The sequence below is a fragment of the Macrobrachium rosenbergii genome, chromosome 5 (assembly GCF_040412425.1).
Source record: "Macrobrachium rosenbergii isolate ZJJX-2024 chromosome 5, ASM4041242v1, whole genome shotgun sequence".
In the NCBI taxonomy this organism is placed as follows: Eukaryota; Metazoa; Arthropoda; class Malacostraca; order Decapoda; family Palaemonidae; genus Macrobrachium; species Macrobrachium rosenbergii.
In genome coordinates, this window is record NC_089745.1 from 3,507,971 (window position 1) to 3,533,865 (window position 25,895).

The 25,895-nt window shown below is 35.6% G+C and overlaps 2 protein-coding genes across 4 annotated transcripts in view; one reads left to right on the forward strand and one right to left on the reverse strand.

Moving 5' to 3' along the window:
- Nop56 (Nop56 ribonucleoprotein) overlaps positions 1-4,557 on the forward strand; it is a 34,198-nt gene extending 29,641 nt beyond the window's left edge. For both annotated transcript variants that reach the window (XM_067103371.1, XM_067103372.1), the window contains exons 8-10: positions 296-429; positions 1,794-2,237; positions 4,299-4,557. In XM_067103371.1, the coding sequence (XP_066959472.1) occupies positions 296-429; positions 1,794-2,231 (572 nt within the window). In that variant the 3' untranslated portion in view covers positions 2,232-2,237; positions 4,299-4,557. The remainder of the gene's footprint in view (positions 1-295; positions 430-1,793; positions 2,238-4,298) is intronic.
- On the reverse strand, positions 4,546-20,094 carry LOC136838444 (aldo-keto reductase family 1 member B1-like). 2 transcript variants are annotated; one of them, XM_067103374.1, is made up of 9 exons: positions 19,890-20,094; positions 16,170-16,337; positions 15,102-15,218; positions 11,504-11,698; positions 9,609-9,709; positions 8,225-8,330; positions 7,389-7,454; positions 7,036-7,118; positions 4,546-4,868 (listed from the first exon to the last, which is right to left on the reverse strand). In XM_067103374.1, exons 1-9 carry the CDS (start codon positions 19,965-19,967, stop codon positions 4,826-4,828), a joined length of 957 nt encoding a protein of 318 aa, XP_066959475.1. In that variant the 5' UTR covers positions 19,968-20,094; the 3' UTR covers positions 4,546-4,825. The 2 variants fall into 2 exon arrangements, with proteins under 2 accessions (XP_066959475.1, XP_066959474.1); XM_067103373.1 differs by lacking the exon at positions 11,504-11,698 and adding an exon at positions 11,965-12,159 and having other exon boundaries at positions 19,890-20,073.
- Positions 20,095-25,895: the final 5,801 nt, after the last annotated feature.

Here is a 25,895-nt window from a genome sequence, read left to right on the forward strand (position 1 = left end):
GAATGAGACTGTAAACTTGGTGACTAACGTTTTCTGTCATTGTCAGTAAGGTAATCTAGGAAAACTTCATATGTCACAGAAGTCATATAATGAACTGTGCAAAAGGAGCAGTAATAATTAAAATCAACAAAATGACACAACCAAGCTTTGGGTCTCCCCCCCCCCCACCATTAGGACCACTGTCATACCGCGAGTAATTTAAGTACTGTATATTTTTCAGTGATGAAAATGACAAACTTGTAACTTGTATTTATGTATTTTTTTTTCCATTTAAACTTTTAAAATCTTTTAACAGGAGATGAAGAAGGGTTAGGTGAAGGAGAGTCAGAAGAGTCACCTAAAAAGAAAAAGAAGAAGAAGAAGAAGAAGAAGGCGGGTGATGAGGAGGGGGCAAATGCCGTAGAAGATGTTGCAACAGCAGAAGCTGTGGTAAGTTCTTAGACACGGCCTTTATTTTAAAAAAAATTTAACTACTTATACCTTATACTATTTGCAGTGCTTGATTCAGAGGGTTCCAAACCTTGAAGGTATTTGTTTTTATTTTTGAATAGAAAGCTCTACTATTTGACATAGTAACTTCGGAAAGTATTGAAACAGTCAGCCACAGTGCCCACCTGCAATCTTGTTCTTTCGCTAATTTGGCACCAATTTCAAATTTCCTGGATCACTAGATCTGGTTTTCTTTTTTTAATAAGTGATTTCTTTTTTGTATTTCCCTTTACCTTCTGTTACTTCCATAGTATAATTTCATGTAACCCCAGTTGTGGCACAAGTTGAAATCATAAGTTTGATTTGGGGGGAGGGAGGGGGTTGGTATACACAAACAGCAGGTCAAAGGGCTACAATTAGAACACCAGATTAATTAATATAAGGTTTCAAAATACCGTAGACGTACTTACAGGCTATAACGCAACATGTTAGCACTTGTAAAAGTAAAAGAATATAAAAAATAAATTATGAAAAAGGCGCAAGTTGTAGCGTAGCCTAATCTACTGAAAATGGCACCCACCTGCTTAAATTTTACATTAATAGAAACAATCTCTTTTGATTCGTTTCAGTTTGGGATAACATAATGTCCATTTCTTCTATGTTAATTTTTAATTATATTTTGTTGTTATTGAAAGTATTAGCCAGTACCCTTATATGTTAGCAGCTGGTGTTGGTACTTAATGTTTGTATAGTAGCTAAGTCTTCTGATACAAAATATAGCCTAGCATAACTTTTGATAGCCCAGAAAATCAGCACTTGCACTGGAGAGATTATACAATGATGATTCTTTGGAAAAAGTGGTCAAAACATTACATTAGTTAAATATTTCACATATACGAGTACAGTACATGGTATTTTAAAGGCATGGTAAGATATTGTAGTGCTGTTTAGAAGAAATGTAACAAAAAAGTGCTTAAAGATTTGAAATCAGTGGGAAAGATATAATTTTGAAAGGAAAAACAATTTCTTTCTTATGTCAAAACTTTCAAAACTTTAAGGAAGAAAATGGAAGTGTAAAACTGCCTTCAAAGGTTACTATTAAGGTAACAGTTTAACTATACAGTATTGGCATGAGATTTCATTGCAGAAGATCCTAATAACTTCAAATGAAGTCATAGGTAGAAACTGACAGTAACCATAAACATTTTTACACCAGTTGGCATTGGGATGATGTCTACTAAGTGTTTGGCGTAATTTAACTAAAATTCCCTGGTTTGTGAAACTTCTGTAAGATTGAGTAGTAATTCAGGTGTTTTTATTTTAGTGATTTTCAACTTAATGAAATTCTGGCTTGGATTATACAGGTGGCTGAAGAACCCGAAGATTTGAATGGAACAACAGAGGAAAGTGTAAAGAAAAAGAAGAAGAAGAAGAAGTCATTGCAGCCTGACGAAGGACAAGATGTCAATGGTAGTCAGGAACAAGAAACTGCAGAGGAGCCAGTGCCAGCGGATGGCGAAGACGCTCCAAAAAAGAAAAAGAAGAAGAAGAAGTCTTTACTACCTGATGAAGTAAATCTGAATGGTAGCCAGGAGCAAGAACCTGTGGAGGAGCCAGCACAGGTGGATGATGAAGGAACCACCCCAAAAAAGAAGAAGAAAAAGAAGTCTCTTCCACTAGAAGAAGAAGCTATGGAAACTTCATTCACTGTGAACGGAGGTGAGGCAGCTGATCAACAAGAATCACCCAAAAAGAAAAAGAAGAAGAAGAATAGGGAGGGATCCATTGGTGCAGTTCCATAATTGCAGGTACGGTATCAATCTTCTTGTCAGGAGTGTATATTAGTAAGTGTGCCAGGGACATTACAACTACTGTATTGTGCAATATTTTAAATATATATATATATAACAAGATGTAAGGGTTAAAAGATCCAGTGTGGAAGGAAATCATTTCAGTAAAAGGGTTTTATATATTTTGTTTACAAGACAGCTTACAAAATTGCTATGCCATTTGCATAATGTAAATAAAAAAAAAAATGACTTGCTGATCAAAACTCCTTAATAACTTAGCAGTTTGGTAACAGTGTACTGACATCTTTTTCTATAAAATTTTGCAGTAGCAATCTATCAGTGAAGTCATTCCTCTAAGCAGCAGAGAGTGAATTGATCAAATGTTCATCCCATTTTTTCAGTAAAATTCAGGCTTTTGAAATAATATTGCATTTGATGGGGACATCTAAAAATCTGGTTAAAGAAAATTGTATGCGTTGTCTTTCAAAACTTCTTGACAATAGATTGGTCAGTTAGTTGGTGTTGTTTTCATCATGGTTTCACACCAGTAAGGTTGTGGAAGAGTAAATGATAACATGCTGGTTTAAAATTGAGCAGCTGCAATGTGTTGAAAAAATTCATTTTTCAGCATTGTCTTCCATAGCGGTCATTTCTTGACCCACTGCCTTTGAGGGGGTTCTACTCTCTGCAAAAAAAAAAAAAAAACTTCAAACACAGCCCCATTTAATGATGAAATATGTATTCACACTATTTCTGCAATTTCTGCCAGGAGTTAACCTAGTTTCCTCATTCTGTCGGATGTCTGGCACTACTATGAGTCTGGGAATGGCAGTGTCTTCTCACCTAAGATGGAGAGTGTTGGATAAGCAGTTAGAGGAGTTGGATGCTTGTGCATTCACTCCTACCCCTTCCTTGTAATTTTGTGTGCTATGTTTTGTGCTAATAATGGTCAAACATGCCTTAGTAATCCCAGTCAGTCTTGAAGACAGACTTACATTATGGAGGAGGAGGAAGTTTATGACAGCCATTGCTTCTAACCCTGTAGGGGCTAATGCCATCAGTGTACCTCACGCAGTACACTTCAGGCATTACTGGAGGTTCTTAGCAGTGTCCCATTGGCCCTTAGCTGCAACCCCTTTCGTTCCTTTAACTGTACCTATGTTCATATCTTTCTCCCTCCTAACGATGGTTTCATAGCACAACTGCGAGGTTTTCCTCCTGTTACGTCTTTGATCAAAGTTTCCCTTTCAGTGCTGAATGGCCTCATAGGTAGGCCCCAGTGCTTAGCCAGTGGCCTAATTTTTATATTCCGTTTGCCAATGCTGAAGCATTGGCACACTTTTGAGAGACTTTCAAGTAAGATGAGATTTTCTGCCATCAAAAACTTGGCTGGAATGGGGTATCTGTCTTTTTGGTGTTCTCTTTGACTTCCTTTTTTTTTTTTGCTCTGGCATCAGATGGAAAATACTTTTTGACATGCCATCTCTATTTGCAGCCCTTTTTTTTTTATATACATATATATTTGTGCCCTGGCATTAGATGGGCACAAAAAGTATGTTTCATTTTTGACATGCCCTTTTTTTTTATATATCTCTTTGGCTGTGGATGTTTCCATCTCACTGTGGACTGTGGATCAGCTGGAAGTCTATCTGTTTTCTCAGTTAGTTAAATTGCTCAAGTATATTTAACTAAGTGCACAGGAGCTCAAGTTCAACATACTAAGATTGGCAGAAAGAATGCAAAAACTTCCCAACTCCTCTGACTGCTTATCCAATATTTTCTGCCTAGATGAGGGGACCCCTAGGACCCCTGTTGCTCTCAGACCCAGTGATGCCAGATGTACTAGAAAAGAGGACACTTCGCTCATGCTAGACAGGTTTGAACAGATGTTTCATCATTAAATGGGGTTGTGTTCAAAGTTTTGTGGGGACTAGTTCCCTTTTATGCAAAACAAAACTTAGAAGCAGTGATTGCTTTAAGCACTCAATCTTTTTAGTACTCTAGATGGGGAAATGCAGTAATTGTATTTTGATAATGGCACACAAGATTTTATAAATACAATTTTTTTTTTCTGTACAGGTATGTGTATAACAATGGTAGCAGTGTTTGCCAGTTTGTAAAGGGTTAAACTGTTGTGGCAATAAACTGCAGTGGACTAAATGACAGCTGGTTCACAACTGATAAACCTCTCACATCTTTGGAAGGTACTAGCTATAAGAGCATTTACTTTTTATGTTTATGTCATTCCCATGATGCTGTTTGACTTTGTTGTTCATTTTTAAAATGTGAACATATATATTTAGTGCTTGTTAATAAATTTTAAAAATGCTTTAAAAAATTTTATTTCCATATTACATACAGGTAGCTCTTAGGTAGTCATGGAATACAAAATTTCTTAAATGTCATAATTCATTAAAGTCATACAGTTTACATATTATATGAAGATACTAATAAAGATATAAAAAGTTTAATTTTTCTAAATCTTGAGAAAATTTGTTACATATATAAAAATCACTTTTAACAGATTAATAAAAAGTAGGATATACTTCTAAAGTAGGATATACTTCTCACCAGAAGAAAAGTAGGAATATGCTTCTCACCTTTCCTTAAAACTCCACATTAAACGGCCAATGAGGATGATCCTTCACCCTGTAGAAAAAATAATTTATTTAACTTCTACATACAATAAATACAAAATATTTACAAAATTATACATACAATAAATACAAAATATTTACAAAAACAAAAAAAAAAAATTTATTCCCTGCAATGACTTCTAAAAAAACCACACCATCTTACTAAATCCTTAAACACAAAGACCCCCTACTGAAGGAAGTGGCACCTCAACAATGAAAAATGCAGGCAAGGGAGGAAAGGTACTGTTTTGTTTTAATGGGATTGTATGAAGACCTAATTTTATAGTTATATTTTATGAAGCCAATACAGTAATCATAAATAGCCTGAATTGTGCCAATACAGTAATTATAAATAACCTGAATTGTGAAGGTCAGTAAAAATTATGATTAATTTTAAAGTTCAGTATTTGCCAGGGGGTTCATGCCAAAAAGGTTTTGTGATGTGCTCAAAACTAAGTTTCTACGTCAAGGTTTAATTGTAGTCTTACAAAACCATGCTATGTCAAAGTAAAACCTTCAAGAGAAAGAGCAATTTGTAACTTTCAATTGCAAAAGAGAACTTAATATCGCTTAACGCCATGAAATCCCTTAGAACTGGTACAGGAACTCTGAAACCTTCTCCATTTCCCAATTAAAGGGAAGTTTTAAACACTGCATAGGGTGGCAATAATAAATCTGCCTGCAACCTCCAAAAAGCCCTGTATTGTAAATGTCAAGAACATCCAGGACTCCAGACTTGTAGCACAGTTTTCACTTCCCAATCCTTCCCTCAATGTACACAGATAGTGGCAATCATTATCCCAAGGTATAAAAGCTTACCTGGATGCAGAAAAGCTAACTCAACCAAGTTGACTTGCAGCCCTAAAGAACAACACACTGGCAGGAGGAGCCCAGTAGAATTGGAGTCAATGACCCACACCTGTGCTCATATGGCCATGGGCACCATGATGGATTCAAAAGGTCTCCATCCAAAAAGGAGTCAACGACAAAACCTTGAAGTGGCTCAACATATAACTGCAACAATCTATATCCTGTACCAGCTGAAGTCACAGCTTTTATTGTGTGTAACGTGCCAACCAAAACAAAGCCATCAATTTGTGAAGTGGCCACTATTAGTGATTATCTTTGTAGTTTTTAAAATTAGGGTGCATCTTTGTGGTCCGAGTATCTTTAATGCCAGAAAATGTGGAACGGTATATAAAATTTAGGTCAAATGCCAAGTGCTGGGACCTATGATGTCATTCAGCACTGAAAGGAAAATTGAGAGTGAAAAGGTTTTGAAGGCATCGACGGGAAGCGAAAATAAAACGAATGAAAGTGGTTGCAGCTAGAGGCCAAAGGGATAATATAGCAAGGGCAGCAGAACTAGATGACTGGCTATTAGGGCCTACAGCAGATCTTTAGTCAGCAAAAAAAAAAAAAAAAATTGATGGAATGGTAAATGTCAAAAAAAAAAAAAAAATTTATGGAATGGTAAAAAGCAAATGTATTCAGCATTTCTTTAAAAATTAACATTCTCTTTCTGCATTATGCTGCAGTGGAATGGGATGTATGACAAACTGCAGATTATTTGTTATCTTTGGGGGGGACTGGCTTGTGAAAAATGTATGGCAAGTACAGGAGAGAGAGAGAGAAAAAAAAAAAAAAACATGCTGGATTAAGTGTTAAAGAGATTACTATATTACTGGTATAAAGGAGTAACCCATCAATAAATAAAGTAATAATCTATGTGCACATAAGGCCTGTATATCTGCAAAAGTATTAATACAGAAAATCACATTTCAATTAATTTTAAGTTACTAAGAGACTCAAAATCCAGTGGCTTGAGGGAAAAAAAAAGACCGAGATGATTTGAACACAGGAAGAGAAGGGATGAACTGTGGACAATGGGCACAGATCAAGACCAAATGTGAATTCATATAGAAAATGCATAAGACATTTATAAAGAATTTATTTCACATCTACACACTGGGGTAAACCTAACATAAAAACACTGATAACTACTATATAAGACATACCACAAAAATTTGCTTAGTGAGGATGCATAACAAAGGCCTTCAGTGCAAGGTAAAGATATATCTTTCTTCAGTCATTGACAGGGTAGTCATCTCACCATAATACAGTAGGAAGACATAAAAATTAAGCTGTACCACTTGGGGAAATTCAAGTACACTACTTACCATGTAAGATGAAGAAATCTTCCATTGCAGTCAAAACTGTCGATAGTTTTCATGTCTTCATCAGATAACTCAAAATCGAAGACCTGGTTAAAAAAAAAAAAGTAAAAATTGACCATATAACTACAGTATCTATGAAACCCACAAGAAAAACAGCCAAAAGTTTTAAAATTATTATAATTTTACATATATTAATATTTCCTCTATATTTTGCCAGCAGACTGTACTCCCTAGCACAGGTATTTAAAGGCTACAGCCCTGAAGCACCCAATATTATAATGATCTTAGAGATTGCACTTAATTCTCTGAGTAGTTAAATAATAGCATAACAAAAAACATATAAATCATAAATTTACCTGAATATTTGATTCTATCCTTGACTTTGTCACAGACTTGGGAATAACTACTACACCACGCTGAAGCTGTAAAACAAAATTACATTAAATTAAAAAAATGACTATTGTGCAGCATTACACAACTTTAAAATACTTAGGCTATAGTACATTTAACAATGGCACAATTATTCACGGTCTGTCAAAGCAAACATTAATCCAGATTATCATATGGTGATGAACCTATATAGTCCTAATGCATTACTTCTGTTTTCCTAAAATCTATTTTGAGTTCATCTCTTGATATATGATGCATTCTATTAAGAAAACTAGTTTAACTAATGAATCATCTATCAATTCTTCCATTTAAATGGATAGGCACAGTTTATACTTTCCTTCATGGAAATTTACAAAAAATTTTCTAATTATACACACAGTTTGGAAATAAATGGTGTTCTTTAAAAGAACATTGATGGTAAGGCCTCTACCATAATATCAGTAACAATAAACAAGAATTAATGATGATATTCTTCACTCATCCCTACATATGAAGCTCAATATGAAAATTATTCATTACTAAAATAAGAAAACATTCCATATCAATTATAAGGAACTTGAGCAATGTCTAATAATCCCCAAAAGAGTACAAACTTGTCTCATTAGAAATTACAGTGACAATTCATAACATAATGGTGGATTGTGTGACCCATACAAAATGTACAAACAAGAGTAGAAGAACCATATTTGTTAACGGTAGAAATTCTAGAGAGCAAAAATGTTAACATAGTAATAAATGACTACTGATTTACCATTTCTAATGTTGAAGAGATGGGCAACATGGAATATCAAGTATACCTTACCTGATAACGAATAAGAATGTGAGCTGGAGTCTTCTTGTATTTTTCTGCTACAGCAACAATTTTTGGGTCTTCCATCAGGAGGGGGTCATCTGGTTTAGCCCAAGGCCTGTGAGAAAAACGAAAAATATGAAATACAGCTCTTCAATTATTCAGCTGCCTCAAGAATACAGTACTGATAAAATATATAAGGCATTACGTAATGTTTTCATGTGATGTTGGGATTATATAAAGTAATTAGGAAACAAGCATCTCATGATAAGATTTCTCAAACATGTAGCAGGCTTTTACATAAACAGTAACAAAACTAAGTTTTGTAGGTAAAGTTCATAAAGACTGGAATACTCGTAGCCAATTTGCATTTGTGAATTTAACATTCCCTCAACTGGCACTGCCAAATTCATTAAACAAGTTGGGAGCAAAATTCAAGCAAAATTTAGTGAGCAGCATTTTCTTCATCTAATGAATGTTTACTCGGCCCAATTCTTGCACAGAACCTCAACAAGGTCAAGAGATCAGTTTTATGATCTGATTTCTTAAGTTCATGAGGTCACAAAGGCTTTCACACCATATAAGAGATATATAGGCGTGACAGCGAAAAATGCCAACCAGGTATCACAATACAGTTCTTGAAAGTTATGACAGCTGCCTCTATGGCTTCTACCATCGTATCTTGACAGTTGTCATCCCTTTACCACTACTAATTACTTCAAACTATCTGTCGAGCCACATTCGCAAATCTCCTTTCCCAATATGTCCATTAATGGAAGGGAAGATGACTTGGACAATCCTCCAACACTGAGGAACATCTTTGGCAACAAGGTACCTTTAATTGCCAAGTCTCAGCATTTGCTACAGGTGTTTGTTGTTAATGTTATGCAAAACATTTGGATGTTCAATTTTATACTATTGGTTTTAATGAAGAATTTTGTAAAATGGGATATTTATTATATAAGGAGTACTATAGATGGATTACAAAATATGCAAATATCTTTACTTTCTTTATAGTTTGGTATAAAGATACACAATCATACTAATTCATGCATACAGACTCAAATCTTAAACAGATGGAGATATGGTGTGAACATTTTTGTTGCTCTTGATGCTCTAGGGAATGACATTTTTTTATAACTGTCAGAACAGATCAGTACTTGATGCATACTCCCAAAGAAAGGCCTAAATATTCAAAATAACTGGGTTGTTATGATTTTCACAACGCTGCAAAATATGTAAAAAAAATAAACATCTGATTGAACATCATCTTTAAATTAAAGCATACCCAAATTAATACATTAAATTGTGTGATTACTGTATTTTGCTGCACTAAGTAGAAGAAATTAAGGGTAAGATGTGATCATACTTAGAGGAACAATGTCTTTTGTCTCACCTGTCAGGAGATCCAAGAGGGCTGTAGGCTGTGATGAGTATCTTTTTGCTAGCAGACCAGTCAATTAATTTTCTCTGGTTTAAATATGGGTGGCATTCAATCTGGCAAAATATAGGTGATTTAATTTTCAATAATTAATTCAATTCACTCTTTCATCTTTATAATTAAAAAATAAATTTATAATCTTACATTATAAAATGTTTTCAACAAAAAGTTCATGACTTGTGTACATTTTCTAAGAAAGCTCATTACCGTTTGACAGTCTAAGTAAAATATCAGAGCACATTCAATTTATGAAGTATGATGGAAAAGTATATAAAACTAAATCTATTGAACTTGCCTTCAATAACTAAAACAGTTTACCAAAAGCTTAGCATCATTGTGTAAAAAGGTATAATGGCACATTTTAGTATCATTCACAGGCAAAATTTCAACATTATACAACTACATTTTCCAGAGGACTTTTATTTGGTTAGACAAAAATGTTAGTAACATATAAAACTTCCAAGCTAAAATTACAAATTGTACAAACTAAAGATTACTGGCTACTCTCTAGACATAATTGCTGGACTGCTAAGGGTCAACAATTCAGTGTAAATCACAAAGAGAAAACGGTCCTGAGTTGGGTCCAACAGAACTAGGGCATAGAGCAACATAAAGATTTCTATGAAATTATTTAATAAGACCAAGTAATGTTTCAAGCGACCTTACGTGCTCTAGATGACGTGCTGCCCTATGAGAATTCAAATATGCTAGTGTTAGTAAGCCACCCATGGGGTCACTTAGCATGCATGGGTTTATTTTATTTTATGCTGTATTGGTTCTTTTTGGTTTCTGCCCACCTGGCTATTCTTGAACTTCATCCTGCTAAAATTTCTATCAAAAAAAGGTGGATGGGGAGGGGTAGCTTTGGGCCAGCTCTGTAAATTAGAAGCTGTGACTTTGGACACAGACAGTGGGTCTGTGTTTCATTATTTTTAAAGTTAATGCAGCTGGAAAGCTGTTGGCTTATGGGTTTAGGTAATCTTTAAATCTTGAATTTAATTTTTTCTTTTCTATATCTGATACTTTTATAACACAAAACAGGCTTTGCTTTTTATAAAGCCCCCAACTCAACAAGTTCTGGTAGTTCAAACGGAAAGCTATGGCATCACCACAAGCTACCAAACCCCCAGCTGAATGTTAGTGTAGCTTTTGACATTTGTCTTTGGGATAAGTTAACCAAAATTTATGAGTTTCTGATTCCATTCCTTAAAGGGATTAAGGGTCAACTGTATTAGCATTTCCTGGCCCAGGACCAACAGCTAAAGAATCATTTCCATCTGTCCTTCAAAGTACTCGAGTTTATAGGTTTTTGAAATGTTAATGCACACAATCACAAGTGAAACTGGGTTAAATGAATTTCCTTCATTCAATTGTATTTTTACGGAAGTCACAACAACATCAGATGAGTTGTTGTGTAATTAAATGCTGCTACAAAGATTTGGAATCTCTCACAGAATTATTCATACTCTACAACACTTTACTTTGAGTATACAGTACTTACAGCTTTTAAGAAGCACTATGACACTAATAAACAATGTCTACTTGGTACAGTACAACTTGTAATCTAAATTCTAGCCTACTAAAAGTGCACAAATTATAATAAAACAAATTTAGCTCTATGGGTTAGATATCTTAACTAACTGGTCAAACTACCTACTCCTAACAACAATAAAACAAAACTTTGGTAAACATAGTACGATAAAATTTAAAATGCCATTGTTAAGCTACTAAAGGTATTGTGTAAAAGAAAAACTTTTCAAAATGCAATATGCATGCAATCAAGCTATCCACAATAAGGACATTATAGTCACCAGGGAAAACATTCAAGAGCTATAAAACAATTCCCAAACCTGATTTGTAACAGGCAAAATTTTAGCAATTTCCAGAATGCGTTCTGTCTGATGCTTGTTGAAGTTTGAGATGCCAATAGACCTAACTAGCCCCATTTCCACTGCCTTTTCCATCTCTGGCCAAGTATCTACGTAATCGGCATCGCTATACAGAACTTTACCGTTCTCATCTGCTGGAAAGTGACCATCTCCCTCCTGCAATTTATTCAGTTTTCATGTTATATATACAACAACATTTAACAAGTGGCTGAATAAAACCATGACTGCTGGCTCCTCCCAGACGTGCTGAAAATCAATATATAAAATTAATAGACGAACAATGACGATGAGAATTTCTAAAGGATTTGATAAAAAAATGATTCAATTTGGTTACATGAAAAAGTAGGAAATCAATGACTGATTTAACATTTCCAAAGCCTTTAGATATCCTCATCTTAGCTTAAACTCTTCTCAGCATTTACCTGGTTGGTCACTGGCCTGATTCGGCAACTGTCTAATATCCGCTGGACTTGCTGGCTATTAAAATTGGATACTCCAATGCTTCTTACTAGACCCTGATCCACAGCATCCTCTAAACTTGCCCAAGTGTCTACATAATCTACATCAGAGTACAGAACCTTTCCCTCCTCATTTTTGGGAAAGTGGTCAGCATTCTCCTAAATTTTTGTAGATACATGTCCATTGCATTAAAAAATAAATTAAAAGAAAAAGAATCATAAAAACTTGTAACATATTTGAATACTTTTACTTAAATATATCAATCAATCACTTACACCTTTTATATGTCCATTTATGTATATTCCATATACAAGCCAGTGTTTTCCTCATTTTGAAATGCCCACTGTGAACTGACAAAGCCAACAATAATAAGTAGCAAGCTGTACACTCATTTGGCTGCAAATGCAACAGAATTTACTGTCAATCTATAAGGATTGCATTTCAATGTATTAAAATGGTCATTTGTTTGTACAAACCATTTTAGTTTCACTTTAACCTATTTATGTGCCAGCATGAGTTCCAAGATACATCCCTTCATCGGAAGAAAATTAAAAGAACATAGTATGCTAAATCAGTAGGGTGGCACATACGCAAAATGCAGTTCCAGGTCCCAGCAGCAAACTAGTTCCATTTTAATGTAGTCTGAACCAGCTGAGTAAGAACAGAAGTTGGGAGGTGGAGAATTTGAGTCAAGGTAATGGGTTCATATGAATTATTTTTTCAAGTTTCATTACAAACCCATTACAGTACCATCATTTTATGCAAACTAAGCTTTTTATTTTATACATACAAATCCTTGTCAACAAAACTAGGGACTCTTATTTGTCAAGAGTTCTTAACAAGAAACAAGGCATAAAAATGAAATGACAGTAGTTCTACACCTTGGAGGAAGTTAGGAAGAAAATAAGCAGAGGTTTTGTATTTTGTGTCACTTAAGCAGAAGTAATAACCACTGACTACAGATCCAGGTATTGGTCATCAAGATTCTTTTTGAAAGAGAAGACAGATTGAAAAAGCCTAAACCTCATGTCCTCAACCTTTACTAGAGCCATACCTCCTCCTGAGATACTTTTATAGGTTCTGAAATAACTTCCCTGGGCCAAAAAGAGATTTTGTGCGTTAACTATCCCCTTCACAAAACCCACTGGAAGGAAAAAAACACCTTCTCTGAAAAACTTGTTTCCTATAGTCTTTCATGACCTTCAAAGGACAACAAAAATATAAGAAGGGCACTTGATGTCTAAACAGACAAACTCATGCTGTAAAAACTTAGGCTACAATGTGTCAATGACTACACTGGATTTTACATGGAACCTATTAAAGGATATGATGTTAAAACCTGTGACTACAGCGAAAAAAGTGGGTGGAGAAATGTTTCAAGATATGCCAGTCTTTGGGAAATTCAAAATTTAATTGATACCACCACAAGAGGGACTGCACTGGTTAACTGCTCTCGTGGACCATTTTCATGATTCTGATCAGTCAATAATAACAAGCCTTAAAAGCAAAAGAAATGTCAGAAGCAATTGCAACAATTTTTAAAGAAATGAAAACGCTAAAAATTCAAAGAAATCACAATGTAGTTCACAAAGGTCAAATTAGAATACCATACTTTCCATCCACTCTTGCCAAAACAGAAGCTCTGAGACCAGCCACTTCTCCTCCAATAGCGTGGTGACAAAGAAGGTGAAAACCCTACCAATCCACCTCCACTTGCAGTTAAGTGAAATAATACTGGTGTACAATTTTCAAACATTCTTTTCTGTTTATGTATGAATTTGTGTGTAAGTGTAGTAACTGTGCAGCAAGAAGTGCATCAGGAGTTAGTGCTGCATCATTAACAACATCTTTGTTCAATATCGCCAAGTCTTCACGTGACAGCCCTAAGTGGGAGTGACTATGTATTAGCTCGTCATTATGTGCGTACAAAGTGAGAAATATTTTTTCAACTGGTATTGTTTTATCATTCAAGTACCAGGTGTACAGAAAAATAAACCATAGTACCTAGGTACAGTACATTTTAATGTATTATCATAGTACCAGGTGTACATTAAGTGTATAATGTGGATTCTTTCTCACAGCGTATAAGCCCTTACTGTACTTTTCAGTACTGAGATAACTCGTCATTTCTAAATATCTTATCACAAAATGAAAACTTTTAACTGGCCAATTTCCACTTCAAAACTGTTTCTAGCCAAGTGTTCATAAAGTAACTTCTTTACAGCCTGCTCTTTTGATATTTGCAAAATAAATTGTTTCATATTTCATACTTCCTAGTACTGTTAACTGCAATGTCATATAAACACACTACTACTATAACTGGAGGCCTTCTTGCTACTGCCATAAAACAAGAAATGATGAGCCACTATAATATAATTTTCTTGCTTTTTCCCAAGATGTAACAGGTGAGTTTTTTTATTATTGATTGACACCAATAACAAGACAAGGCACTGCTAGTCACCAAATGCACAACAAAAAGAAAACTTCAACATCTGCAGGTCTCAGGAGAAAACCTTTCAGTGTTTATTGATGCAAAAGACCAGAGAGCCATGACAGCTCACACCTTGAGCCACTCCTCACATAAATTATATCTTCCATTGTGGCAGCTTTTCCACCCCTTACTTGGTGATGGAAACTAACATACAACTAAGACTCTACAAATGTGGACTAACTTCTCACAAAGTTTACACAGTAATTGCTCTTGTTATAATGAGGTTCAAATGTATAGGCCTATCAATTACCATTATCTTTACAGATGGGCAATGATACCATTGATAAGGAAAATGTAGAGAGAGAGAGAGAGAGATGGGCAAGATACCATTGATAAGGAAAGTACATGTAGAGAGAGAGAGAGAGAGAGAGAGAGAGAGAGAGAGAGAGAGAGAGAGAGAGAGAGAGAGATTCTAGCTTGAGGAATTTTAACACAAGTAGAAAACTCAAGGAATATTCTTTCAATGACATAAGAACTATACACTGGCATTTCACCAAGATTTACAAATTACAAAAAACTTATCAGAAAATGCCAAATCATGTCTACCTACATTTCAAAGAGGTGAAATTTAAAATATTTTATACACACAATGAATACTCAGACACCAACCTTATAGCCCATGGGCCAATGGATGAGGTACAAATCCAAGTATTCCAGTCCTAGGTTGGTCAGTGATTCCCTCAGGGTAGGAATAACCAGGTTCTTTGAGTGGTATGTGTTCCATAGCTGCAAATATATACAGTAAAATTATTGGGTTAGGAGATTCTGCTCAAGTATTATTCATCAAATCAATTAACTAAATTACTTGAGTACTCCCTATTGGTCATATTAATTTAGTACAAATCCCAGGCGTTAATTTAGTGGGTCTCATAGTACTGTAGTCAAGTCCTAAAAACATCCAATTTTAAATAGCAATTCTACTGAAATTTCCTTTTGACGACATCGCAAACTGATTATGGTACGTAGTACTAGGGAGCTTAGTTTACTGATGAACCTTTGAAATCAGACAACTCTGCTTTCAATCACTGAAAACACTAACAATTCTACAGCTATTGTGAACACTATACTTTTTGACCCTTCAACAGCTATTGTGAATACTATACTTTTTGACCCTTCAAAACTAAGGTATACTTAACTTTAACAGCTACTGTGAACACTATAATTTTTGACCCTTCAACAGCTATTGTGAACACTATAATTTTTGACCCTCCAACAGCTATTGTGGACACCATAATTTTTGACCCTTCAACAGCTATTGTGAACAGTGAACACTATACTTTTTCACCCTTCAACAGCTATTGTGAACACTATACTTTTTGACCCTTCAAAAGCTATTGTGAACACTATACTTTTTGAGATACATATACTATGGAACCAAAAGTAACCTACACTTATGAAATGCTTGGAATTACAGTGAACTTTAAATGCTCTAAAAATTACACAGTACAATGCTCGAATGAAATGTTTCCATAAAAACTAAAAAAATACAAAAATTACATAAAACAACATGAAATATGTTATGACCCACACCAAACAAGCTTAACAATCAGCTAAGTTTAACAAAAAACCAAAACTAAAGCTCTTCATTTTTGTTTATACCAGAACAGAACTTTTCACAGCAATACCCTTCCATTCCTTCTAAGAACTTAAAGAACTTGTTTCCTATATTCACAATACCTTACTGGTGATGAAGAGGTCTTCTCGCTTGACTGTGCCATCAGCAATCTTTGCCTTGATTGCATCTCCCACCTCTGGCTCATTTCCATACACAAGAGCACAGTCGATGTGACGGTATCCACAGCTAATGGCATCTTTCACAGCCTGAGTTACTTCGCCAGGCTTGGACTGAAAGTAAAAATAAATATTACACCTCATGTGGTATCTTTAACTGAGAATAACAGGCTGCCATTTCTTAAAAAGCTTGAACTTGCAAGATAAAATTCACACATCTCCATTATATTCTTATTAAACATGAGACAGAAGTAGTAAACAAAGGAGAAATCACTAGTACAAAGTATAATAAAGTGCTGAATCACAGTCAGCTATTAAAACTACTAAAAGATTGTATCAAAAGCAAAAACTGTAGATTCTATATAATAAAAAACCTCAGTAATTTGAGAACAAATTTCTCTTCCAGTTCACACTTGTCTTTACTAGTTCAAAAAATATTGCTTTACATTTGCATTAATCTTCTTTAACTTTATGATACAATACTATATAATTTATAGCCCAACAATTTTTAGGGCGATTCATCCAACAAAAAAATAAATGAATAGTAAATAGTGTCACCAGTATCCACATACTTTTGGTAGAAGATGAAATTTGCATCAAAAGTCAGGCCCTGTAGCTACGGTAAATTACTAACAGAGCATCCCTTGAACCTAATACCAATGCATATCAAGGAATAACTGGTGTGCTACAAGCAGCCAACTTCTACTGTCCTTGTCACTAGGCTTTTGGACCTGAAGTGCTTGGCAAAACATGGAAGCAAAAATGTAAATTATAAGGAAGAGGAGGTAGGCAAAAAATATTAACTGATTAGAAAGCAATTTTCCCAAATATGAATAAATAGTTACGTGCAGTATATCAGCAATTTCCAAAACATAACAGTGGGATTTCTTGGTTAATTCAGTGATCAACAGCCATAAAACTGAAGGATAAAATCAAACACGAAACAAAACCTAACACATCATTCTGATTAATGCGGCACAGTATGTTTTCACCTGGCTCTAGTAACAATAAATGGTCATCGAGTCCTAGTGAATGTTAATGTACATACACCAGTTCTTACTTTGCTTGTAAGTTTAAAAACCAAATTCTCCAAGGAACTAAAATGAAGTAAAAACCAAAATTAGCATTCAAATTTATCAAAAGCCTGGTCCTGTTATTTGTTTTAAATAAGGGCACAGAACAGTAAACTGACATGGTACCCAAAATGAGCAAACATTCAAGGCAACAGAAAGGCCATCTTAAAATTGCAAGGAAAAGCATGGATGAAGTGACAATTTACAGTTACAAGGAAAGAAAAAAATTGGGAACAATCAAAGCAACACAAAGAACAAATGATTGAAATTGAAAAACCAAACTAATGGTGCAAGACATTTGTCAAAACACTTGGAGTGGGGAATGTGTAAACAAATAATGAATAGTGGTAAAACAAAGCCATAAACCCCTAAAACACTGAAAGAACCTATTTTGATAGTTCAAACACAAAAAAAAAAAGATGCTTATTACCCAAGTATTTTTAACAGTTTTAGGGGAAAAAAGGGCCACCTACAGTCAAAATAAAAGCAGCTTAGTGAAAAGAACATCTGCAATGATTGAAATCTGAATCCCACACACCATAGAGAAATGGGAATTGGTGAATACATCCCAAAAAATAACTGTATACAGGCTGAAGAAACTTAGAAAAAGAGTGAAAGGGGGCACTGCATAATGAAAGATATAAACCATTATTTCTTCCTCAACAACTTTGTCACTGTATATCCCCTTTACAATCATCTCTAACAATTCTACAACAGAGCGCTATGAGAATGCTAATGTATGAGTTATGGTGCTGTCATCGCACATCTCACCAATCAGATTTTGGCTGCCACTTCACGAAAACTTTCACCTCCCCAGGTTGCCTTCATTCATGACTAAGCCCATCTTGGTATGACTCAGCTGATTTTAATCTGGTGCAACATGAGTAGTTTAAAGAATTTTTAAAGAATATAAGAATGTACATTGCAATTCTATGTGCCTAGCGTCAGTTAAGTATCCTGTGTCAAAAATATATATTGTGTATTCCAGAAAGTATCTGAAAGTGTGGAGGTTCAAAAAACGATGATCACTTGACTATTGTATGCATGGGAAATTACAGATAGTTTTGAGTTTTGACAAATTTGATACGGCACGCAGTTTCACTGGAAATCTCAGGTTGATTAATTATATACAACATCCTCCCCATTTAAAAATATGGAACCAAACTGAAAAACCATGGGCAGGCTGGGGGGGGAGGCCAAGGTCACAAATTACTTTTAGGGATCCTGACAAAGGTTAATGATACCAAATTATGTAGGAAAATAAGTGTTTCTCCATGACTTATAGCACCCTTTGTCAGGTTAGAGGGCAGGACCAACATGACCTAGCACCCTAGTTAAGGTTAGGTTAGGTAAGGATTCACTACTAGGTAAAACTGCAGACTACTACAGTGGCCTGGTTCCCACACGTCACCAACTGGATTATTTACTGTCTCTTGTTAATGTTTATGTCTTTTGTTTACATTTATGATATTTATTGTCTTTTGTTTATGTTTTTACATTCATCCCCAGGGGGTCGGTACTAAACACGGCGCCCATTTTGCGGTAGTATTCAGTTTCACTGCACTACTGCATTTTCACTTCATAATTTACATCAACCTAGGTCATGCTAGGTTAGGAGTGGTGTTCTACCCATAGCCAAGTATGATTTATGAATTTTGGTCTGCTGATCCACATAATCCCTTGGCCTAGCTTATTAAGTACACCCTGGTCAGATAGGACCAGGAGCCTAAACTGGGCTAGGATGAATCACTGTATAATCCACAAAACAAAAAGATTTAGAAGTAAAACATACGCTATACCTTCAAGTCATCTAAACAGCAAGGATGAATTCATATAGGAATAGCCTGGCATGGCAAGGGAGAAGATTAAAATGTGAAAACCACAGAAAAAGCATAAATAACGACGGAAATAAGATAATCCAGAACAATGGAAATAAAATAAGAACGGATACTCAAGAATAACAGGGGAAATAACAACAATCTAGAATAACACCGGAAATAAGGGAATAGGCTACAGAATAACACCGTACCCTATTTCCCAGCAACAGTTACCCTAACAGTTAGGCTAGAGCGTCACTGACCGATAATTTGATAAAACGGAACAGATTCCATAAAAACCTGAAAATGGAAGGGTTAGGTGCCAAGGAGAGAAATAAATATAACTAAACTGTACTGAGGCCTTTCCTATGTCGATCTGTACACTAGAAATTTATTATAATTAAGCATATAAACCTTGGCCCTAACAGCTTAAAAGACCCTACCAAAATCTACGTAGGTACAAAATGCAATAAAATACATCGATTTTAACGGTGATTTAGTGCAAAGTAACTTTTAAATTGCATGGCAACTACGCTCGATCCTTGCACAATGACACATGGCATTTTGCCGGCGATTTATTTTCCTTCATTTGAAAGGTATTACTCGATGACACGTTTAAAATGTTGGGGAAAATGATTATAATACGAAGATCTCAAAATCACAACCATAACAGGTTGGAGTAGACCGTTAATGACCAAAGTTCCATGCAACGCCAACTGACCGGCGATCCGGGTTCTATTTTTCGCTGCAGATTAAAAAGAAAAAACGTTACTTACTTTCCATGTGCCAAGTCCAAAGGCTGGGACTTTGCGGCCGTTGTTGAAGGTCAGGTATGGGACGTTGGGAGCTGGCATTTCGGAATACACGAAAAGAAATTAAAGGGTTAAATGAGGAGAGACACGCGTGAAGGTTTCACCGGGATGACAGTTACCTCACTGACAGCAGACACTTCTCAGATGCTGTTTTGAGCTGCGTGTTGTGATGGTCTGCAGTTACCAGGACGTAATATTTTTAAATTTAATTTTCAAAAAATATGCCAATCCATACAAATTAAATGACATTAAAACATTCAAAAGTATTTTTAATTGTATATTTTTAAATTTCAAGCTATTTTGTCCACCATTATCTTGAAATAATTCAGATAAATACGCAAACTGACAACCCTGTGGCCATGACAACCGCGTTACCTTCTTTTTTTTTCTTAGCGTTCATGTCGTAATGGCCCCGCCCCCTGAATTCCTTTGAATAATATTACTCAATCTTATAGTTACAAAGATTCACAGGTATATTCAAAGTTTTGTAATATGGAGAAGCGCCCAGTTGTACTAGTAGTCTTGGATCGCTTTTCACTAAAATCAGATAGGCGTCGGATATGGCGATATTCGCCGGTTCATCTTTTATCTCGATTTCATATTTAAACGGCCTCATCGCGACTTATTTCATAATACAACTTGAATACAGCAAAATGTATAATTAATGATGCTAACACCGTCTCTTCTTTGTTCCTAAATCCTAGACTGGCAAGCAGTCGACCATGACTTGCAGTCAACAAGCAAAATCATCTTTGCGGATGCAATCATCACTGGAGCACGTGATCCGTAAGATCAGTAATTGTATGTCTTTCGTCCTTCGATTACCAGTTTCCTGAGTAAGTTCACTGAGAGGATTCTCTATAGAGCATAAAGTATTATATACGGTACATACAGTATATTCTACGAATGATAATCGCTAACGTAATAGTTACTGAAATTAGTTTGACTATCAACTTAAGAGTTACAAAGAAAACATGTTGGCTAACACGCATCCTCTCTTCTTGTAATCGCCATCATGAACTAGCAGTCATTTTTAAACATCTATGTAAACAACTATACCGGATTTTCCTAACATAATTTATAACTTCTGATTAGACAAAGGTGAAATTCTAACAATTCTCTATGCGTCTTCCTAACTTCTTTTCCTACCTTTATTAACCCTGGTGAGCAATTAAGCAAACATGAGCTCCATAGGCTGTGGTTTCTAAGGAACGGCCCTCACTCCTTTCTAAGTTAACCCTTTAATTTTTTTTTATTTGATTAAGGTAACATGATTTTGATATTGTAATGGGTAACTGAAGATTGGTTGCCATTAAACACTGAAAGTTTACCTGTGACCTAGATGAGGCTGGGGCCTGAATCGATCTTTTGATGTGAAGTTCAATTGTTTAGTTCCTTTTCGCTCGTTCTGTCTTGAAAATAAATCTCCCTCGATTTTAACATTGCTGAATTTGTCCTTCCAGGCGACTGAATAGAGAGCCGTAAACTGAACTATTGAACTCTGGAAGCTTACGACTCAGCAGGAAGTCTACTAATTTCTAGTAAGAAATAAGTAATCAGAGAAATGATTAAGACTTCTGTAGTACCAACGGTGCTGAATGGTGTTGTTAAAAGAATAAGCTGTTTACAGTTTGCCTCTGTCATTGGAAAGTTAAAAATATAAAAGTGGAAGAGTAATGGCATTAATGTATGGTAAGAACCAAACAAGATACAGCAGATTACATCTAGGTTACAAATACCTGCGGTAGGTAACAGATGACGGGAATTCCATCAAAAGGAAATGCTGGTTATGTAACGAACCAGATGGCCCTAGGTTTACACCGCACGTTAAAAAGTTTAGGAAACATCCAGTTTCCTAGAGTGATCAAATATTCCTCCTTTCATGAAACTAAATGTGTGTGTGTTTTTAATAAAGAAAAGTCATCCTAATTTTGCAAATGCTTGATAATTTTTCATCTTCCCGATGCAAGCTTGTTAGGGCGTACGCCTTTCTGTGCTCTGATGTAAACGGTTCCTATAAACACTAAGCACGGTAAACGTGTGAAATCAAATCCTGTAGACACTAAAGAGGTTCTTTAAGCTGTAAAAGGAAAGAGAAATTGATTGAGTGGGCTGTCCAAGTCCCACTAAGCCTACTAGTTACCTCTTGAAGTTTCAGGAACTTTTACTGATTCAGTGGCTCGATATGTGAACCAGTGTCACAGCATTCAGAAGCCACTTCTTGCTATATTAAGAACGTTATCTCTTTATCTCATTTTATCTGATATTTGTCGACGTATTGTCCAAGTTAGGTATTGCATCTGTCGCCTTGCGTTAGACTATGAGATGCAGTCACGGACTTATAACATCACCATGACTGGCACTTTACGCATAGACCGATCAACACAGATTACTAATTTCAATATATATATATATATATATATATATATATATATATATATATATATATATATATATATATGTTTATTGTTAATTTTACACATGGCATCTCCATCATTTTAAATAGAAGCCACAAATAACTGGTCAAAACAAATTTAGGGACATATTTATACATCATCAAAATTCTATAATACAAATAGTTTTACACTCACGGGGAACTATATATGATAACATCCTCTGACTCTATGGCTCTGAGTCCTGGCCAGAGTAAGTGTGCATAAAACATACAAACATATATAATGTATGTATATATACATATATATATATATATATATAAAATATATATATATATATAATATATATATATATACATATATATAACTGATACACCTTGGTCAGCCCCTCAGTTGGTCTATCACCGTTGTATTGTAATCCGATCATCTCCCGGTGTCTTCCATGTTTCACCATCTCCACCGCCCTCTTTACATCTCAGCATTCATAAAATCAACTTTACAATAACAACAGAACTCTCGAAAATACTCACTCCATCCATCCAAGACTGCATTCACCTCAACCCACATCTCTCTGTTTACACTTTCTGATCTTGAGATCCATTAGTTTATTACATTCCTCTCTGAGTTTTCTTTCCCGTAAAACAAGTTATATTCTCCCCTTCACCTTCTCCCTTTTAATTTTGTTAATTTGGCTCCATATTATAATTTCATTTTCTTCTTGACTAGCCTGTCCACTTTCCTTTATCCTGGATGTGATCTCCGGCCATGACACAACATACTAGGCCTACCATCTCTTTCCCTCCCCGCAGGGGTGGTAATGCCATCGGTGCACCTCATGCAGTGCACTGTAGGCATTACTTAAGGTTCTTTGCAGCGTGCCTTCGGCCTCTAGCTGCAATCCCTTTCGTTCCTTTTACTGCACCTCCTTTTATATTCTTCTTCTTCCATCTTACTCTCCACCCTTTCTTAACAACTGATTCATAGTGCAACTGCGAGGTTTTCCTCCTTTCATACCTTCTTACTGTCAATTTCCGTTTCAGCGCTGAATGACCTCATAGGTCCTGGTGCTTGGCTTTTGGCCTAAGTTCCATATTTCAATTCAATTCAATCTCTTTCCCTTCCACGGTTACGTGCGAATGTCAGATACGAACAAATCTACTGTACAGCCATTCTCACAGTCAGTGGAATTAGGCAACACTGAGCAATGCCAGTTCTTGGGGTGGCTGATCACAGTGCGTGCTAGATGCCACTGACATAACAGGCATTGAGGATATGTATGGTGGCATGAACATCGGTCTAGTAACTATATCTTCAAATCAGTGTTTCGAATAGAAGCCAACGTTTTCTAGAGTCTCTCTCTCTCTGTTAATGTAAGCCCTAAACTATCCAAAAATATTACCCTTTACCATTTCCTTTTTTCATTAGCTATATTTACTGTATTCCCAGTCACCTGCGGGAATCAACAACTTCCTTTTTTCCTCCATCCAAACTAACTTTCGTTGTTTCACCGTCTTGGCTTCTATTTCTTAGCCTACTTCTATTATGCTTCAATATCACGACAACATCGTGATACCTTGTTGCAATAAATATACAGCATTGCATTTATACCTACGCCTCTCCCAAAACATCCACTTGCTTGTTTTCTGACTGACGTTTTTAATTTTCCCTTTCTGGTCACCATAACCTTGATTCTGTTTACAGCAATTTTTCATCCTCTCTTAGAGAAGAGAGGATTGTTTAAACATTTCCAAAAATTTCACCCTAAATTCTCCTGTTGACACAAGGTCATCTGCATTCGACAGCTCTCTTGTGGATATTCTTATATGTGCCAGCCATTGCCCTTATACTCGACTTTTCTAACAAGAAATATTCTCATGCAACCCTTCGTGCTTTCGGTGGGAAGCCTTCCTCAGTTCAAAAGAACATGACAGATTATAGCAGTATCTCTAGTAAAACAATTTCAGACTGAAGGCTGACGTCTCCAGTACCAGTTTGTAAATGATTGGTAAGAATCCACAATTGTTTCCAGTCAGTTCGAGAGTTTTTGCACTTGAGTGATGACCCAGGAAGTGAGGCCAAATTCCTCTTGAGTGCAAGATTTTAGTTCGTATACCTCACGTATATTAGCTACAGAAGTATACTCCAATTCTGTAAGTGTTCCCAAGTATAGTTTAGTTCTTGCTTGCGAACTTATGATACTGCCCTGGGTTCCTGACTGTACTATGTTTCTTGCTCAATGTTTCGGTTTTATTTATTTTTGGGAGTTTCTGAATTCAAGTCACTCTGTGGGTTTCACATGTTTGGCCTTTCTTAAAGTAGTCAAAAGTCAGGTTACAACTTTCTTGAAGGTACTTTTGTATGGAGAAAGTATTACTAAGAATACCTCACTATATATTTTACTTGCAAGAACTAAAACACGATAAGGATATATTAAAAAATTAACTTACATTGTTTAATCATTCAATTCATTTGCCAAGACCACTTGCAAATATGATGTGTGATACAAATTGTATCCAACTGTTCAAGAACTTGAGTCGACAAAACCCAAATATTTCAGTCAGTGTCTGTTTATTCATTTCATTCCAACAGCAGATATTCATTTCTTGTTATCTGTTCAAAGGAAAACTTTCCACAACAGATGCAGCTGATCTGATAAACAACAGATGTCAGGTAGTAGGCACTTTCTTACTACCTCAAAATTCTTCCTCCATAACTTCAAAGTGAATGAAGATCTCTCGTGTTTGTTTTCCACTAGTGTGAGATTGGTGGAAAACAAACACGAGAGATCTTCATTGGTGATTGGTTCGTGGGCAACACAAATCTGTCACGGTAATAAAGGGCTCTATTTTACATGTTTCCAGAACTCCCAACTTCTACGTGTGGTTGCTAAGGGTTAATAACCTTATACAGCATTCTGTGAAGCCTACTTGGAAAGTTGTCATCTTACAGTTACTTTCTAGAATCAGTTCTTCCTGAAAAATTATGACTTACCTAACCTTGACTTGAGAATTTTCATTTATAGATCTACTCACAGGTGCAGCCTTATAGTACCAGGCAGTGCTCTTCCATAGTTATCTGCAAACTTTCCACATGCAGGAATTATTGAGCTACTTGTACCCATTATGGAGATTTCATATAGTATTCTCTGTCACTGACTTCTAATTCTGATTAAGCTTAGTTTAAGATGCCTCTTTATCATGTCTGAAAAGGAAGGTAAAACATTTATATCAATTTTCTTACAACTGAAACTGGGAAGGAATAGCCATCACCTCATACTGAACTTAATTGCAATCAGTAATTATGCGGTCTCTCTCTCACGTACGTAAGTACGTAGACAAAATCGGTAAATTCACGTGATATTAGAACTGAACAAATACTAATTTAGTAATACCTGTACGGGGGCCAATGGGAAATAAAACAAAGTACACGGGAAAACACCTTCAATTTTTTTGGAATGTTTTGTCGGCCACAAATAAGTCCAATCTTCTTCCACCTTACTCAATCAGTTTTCAAAATGTTCCTTCTCACTTCTCGTTTCTCCCTTTGAGAATTATTCCTGTCTCTCGATTTCATCAAA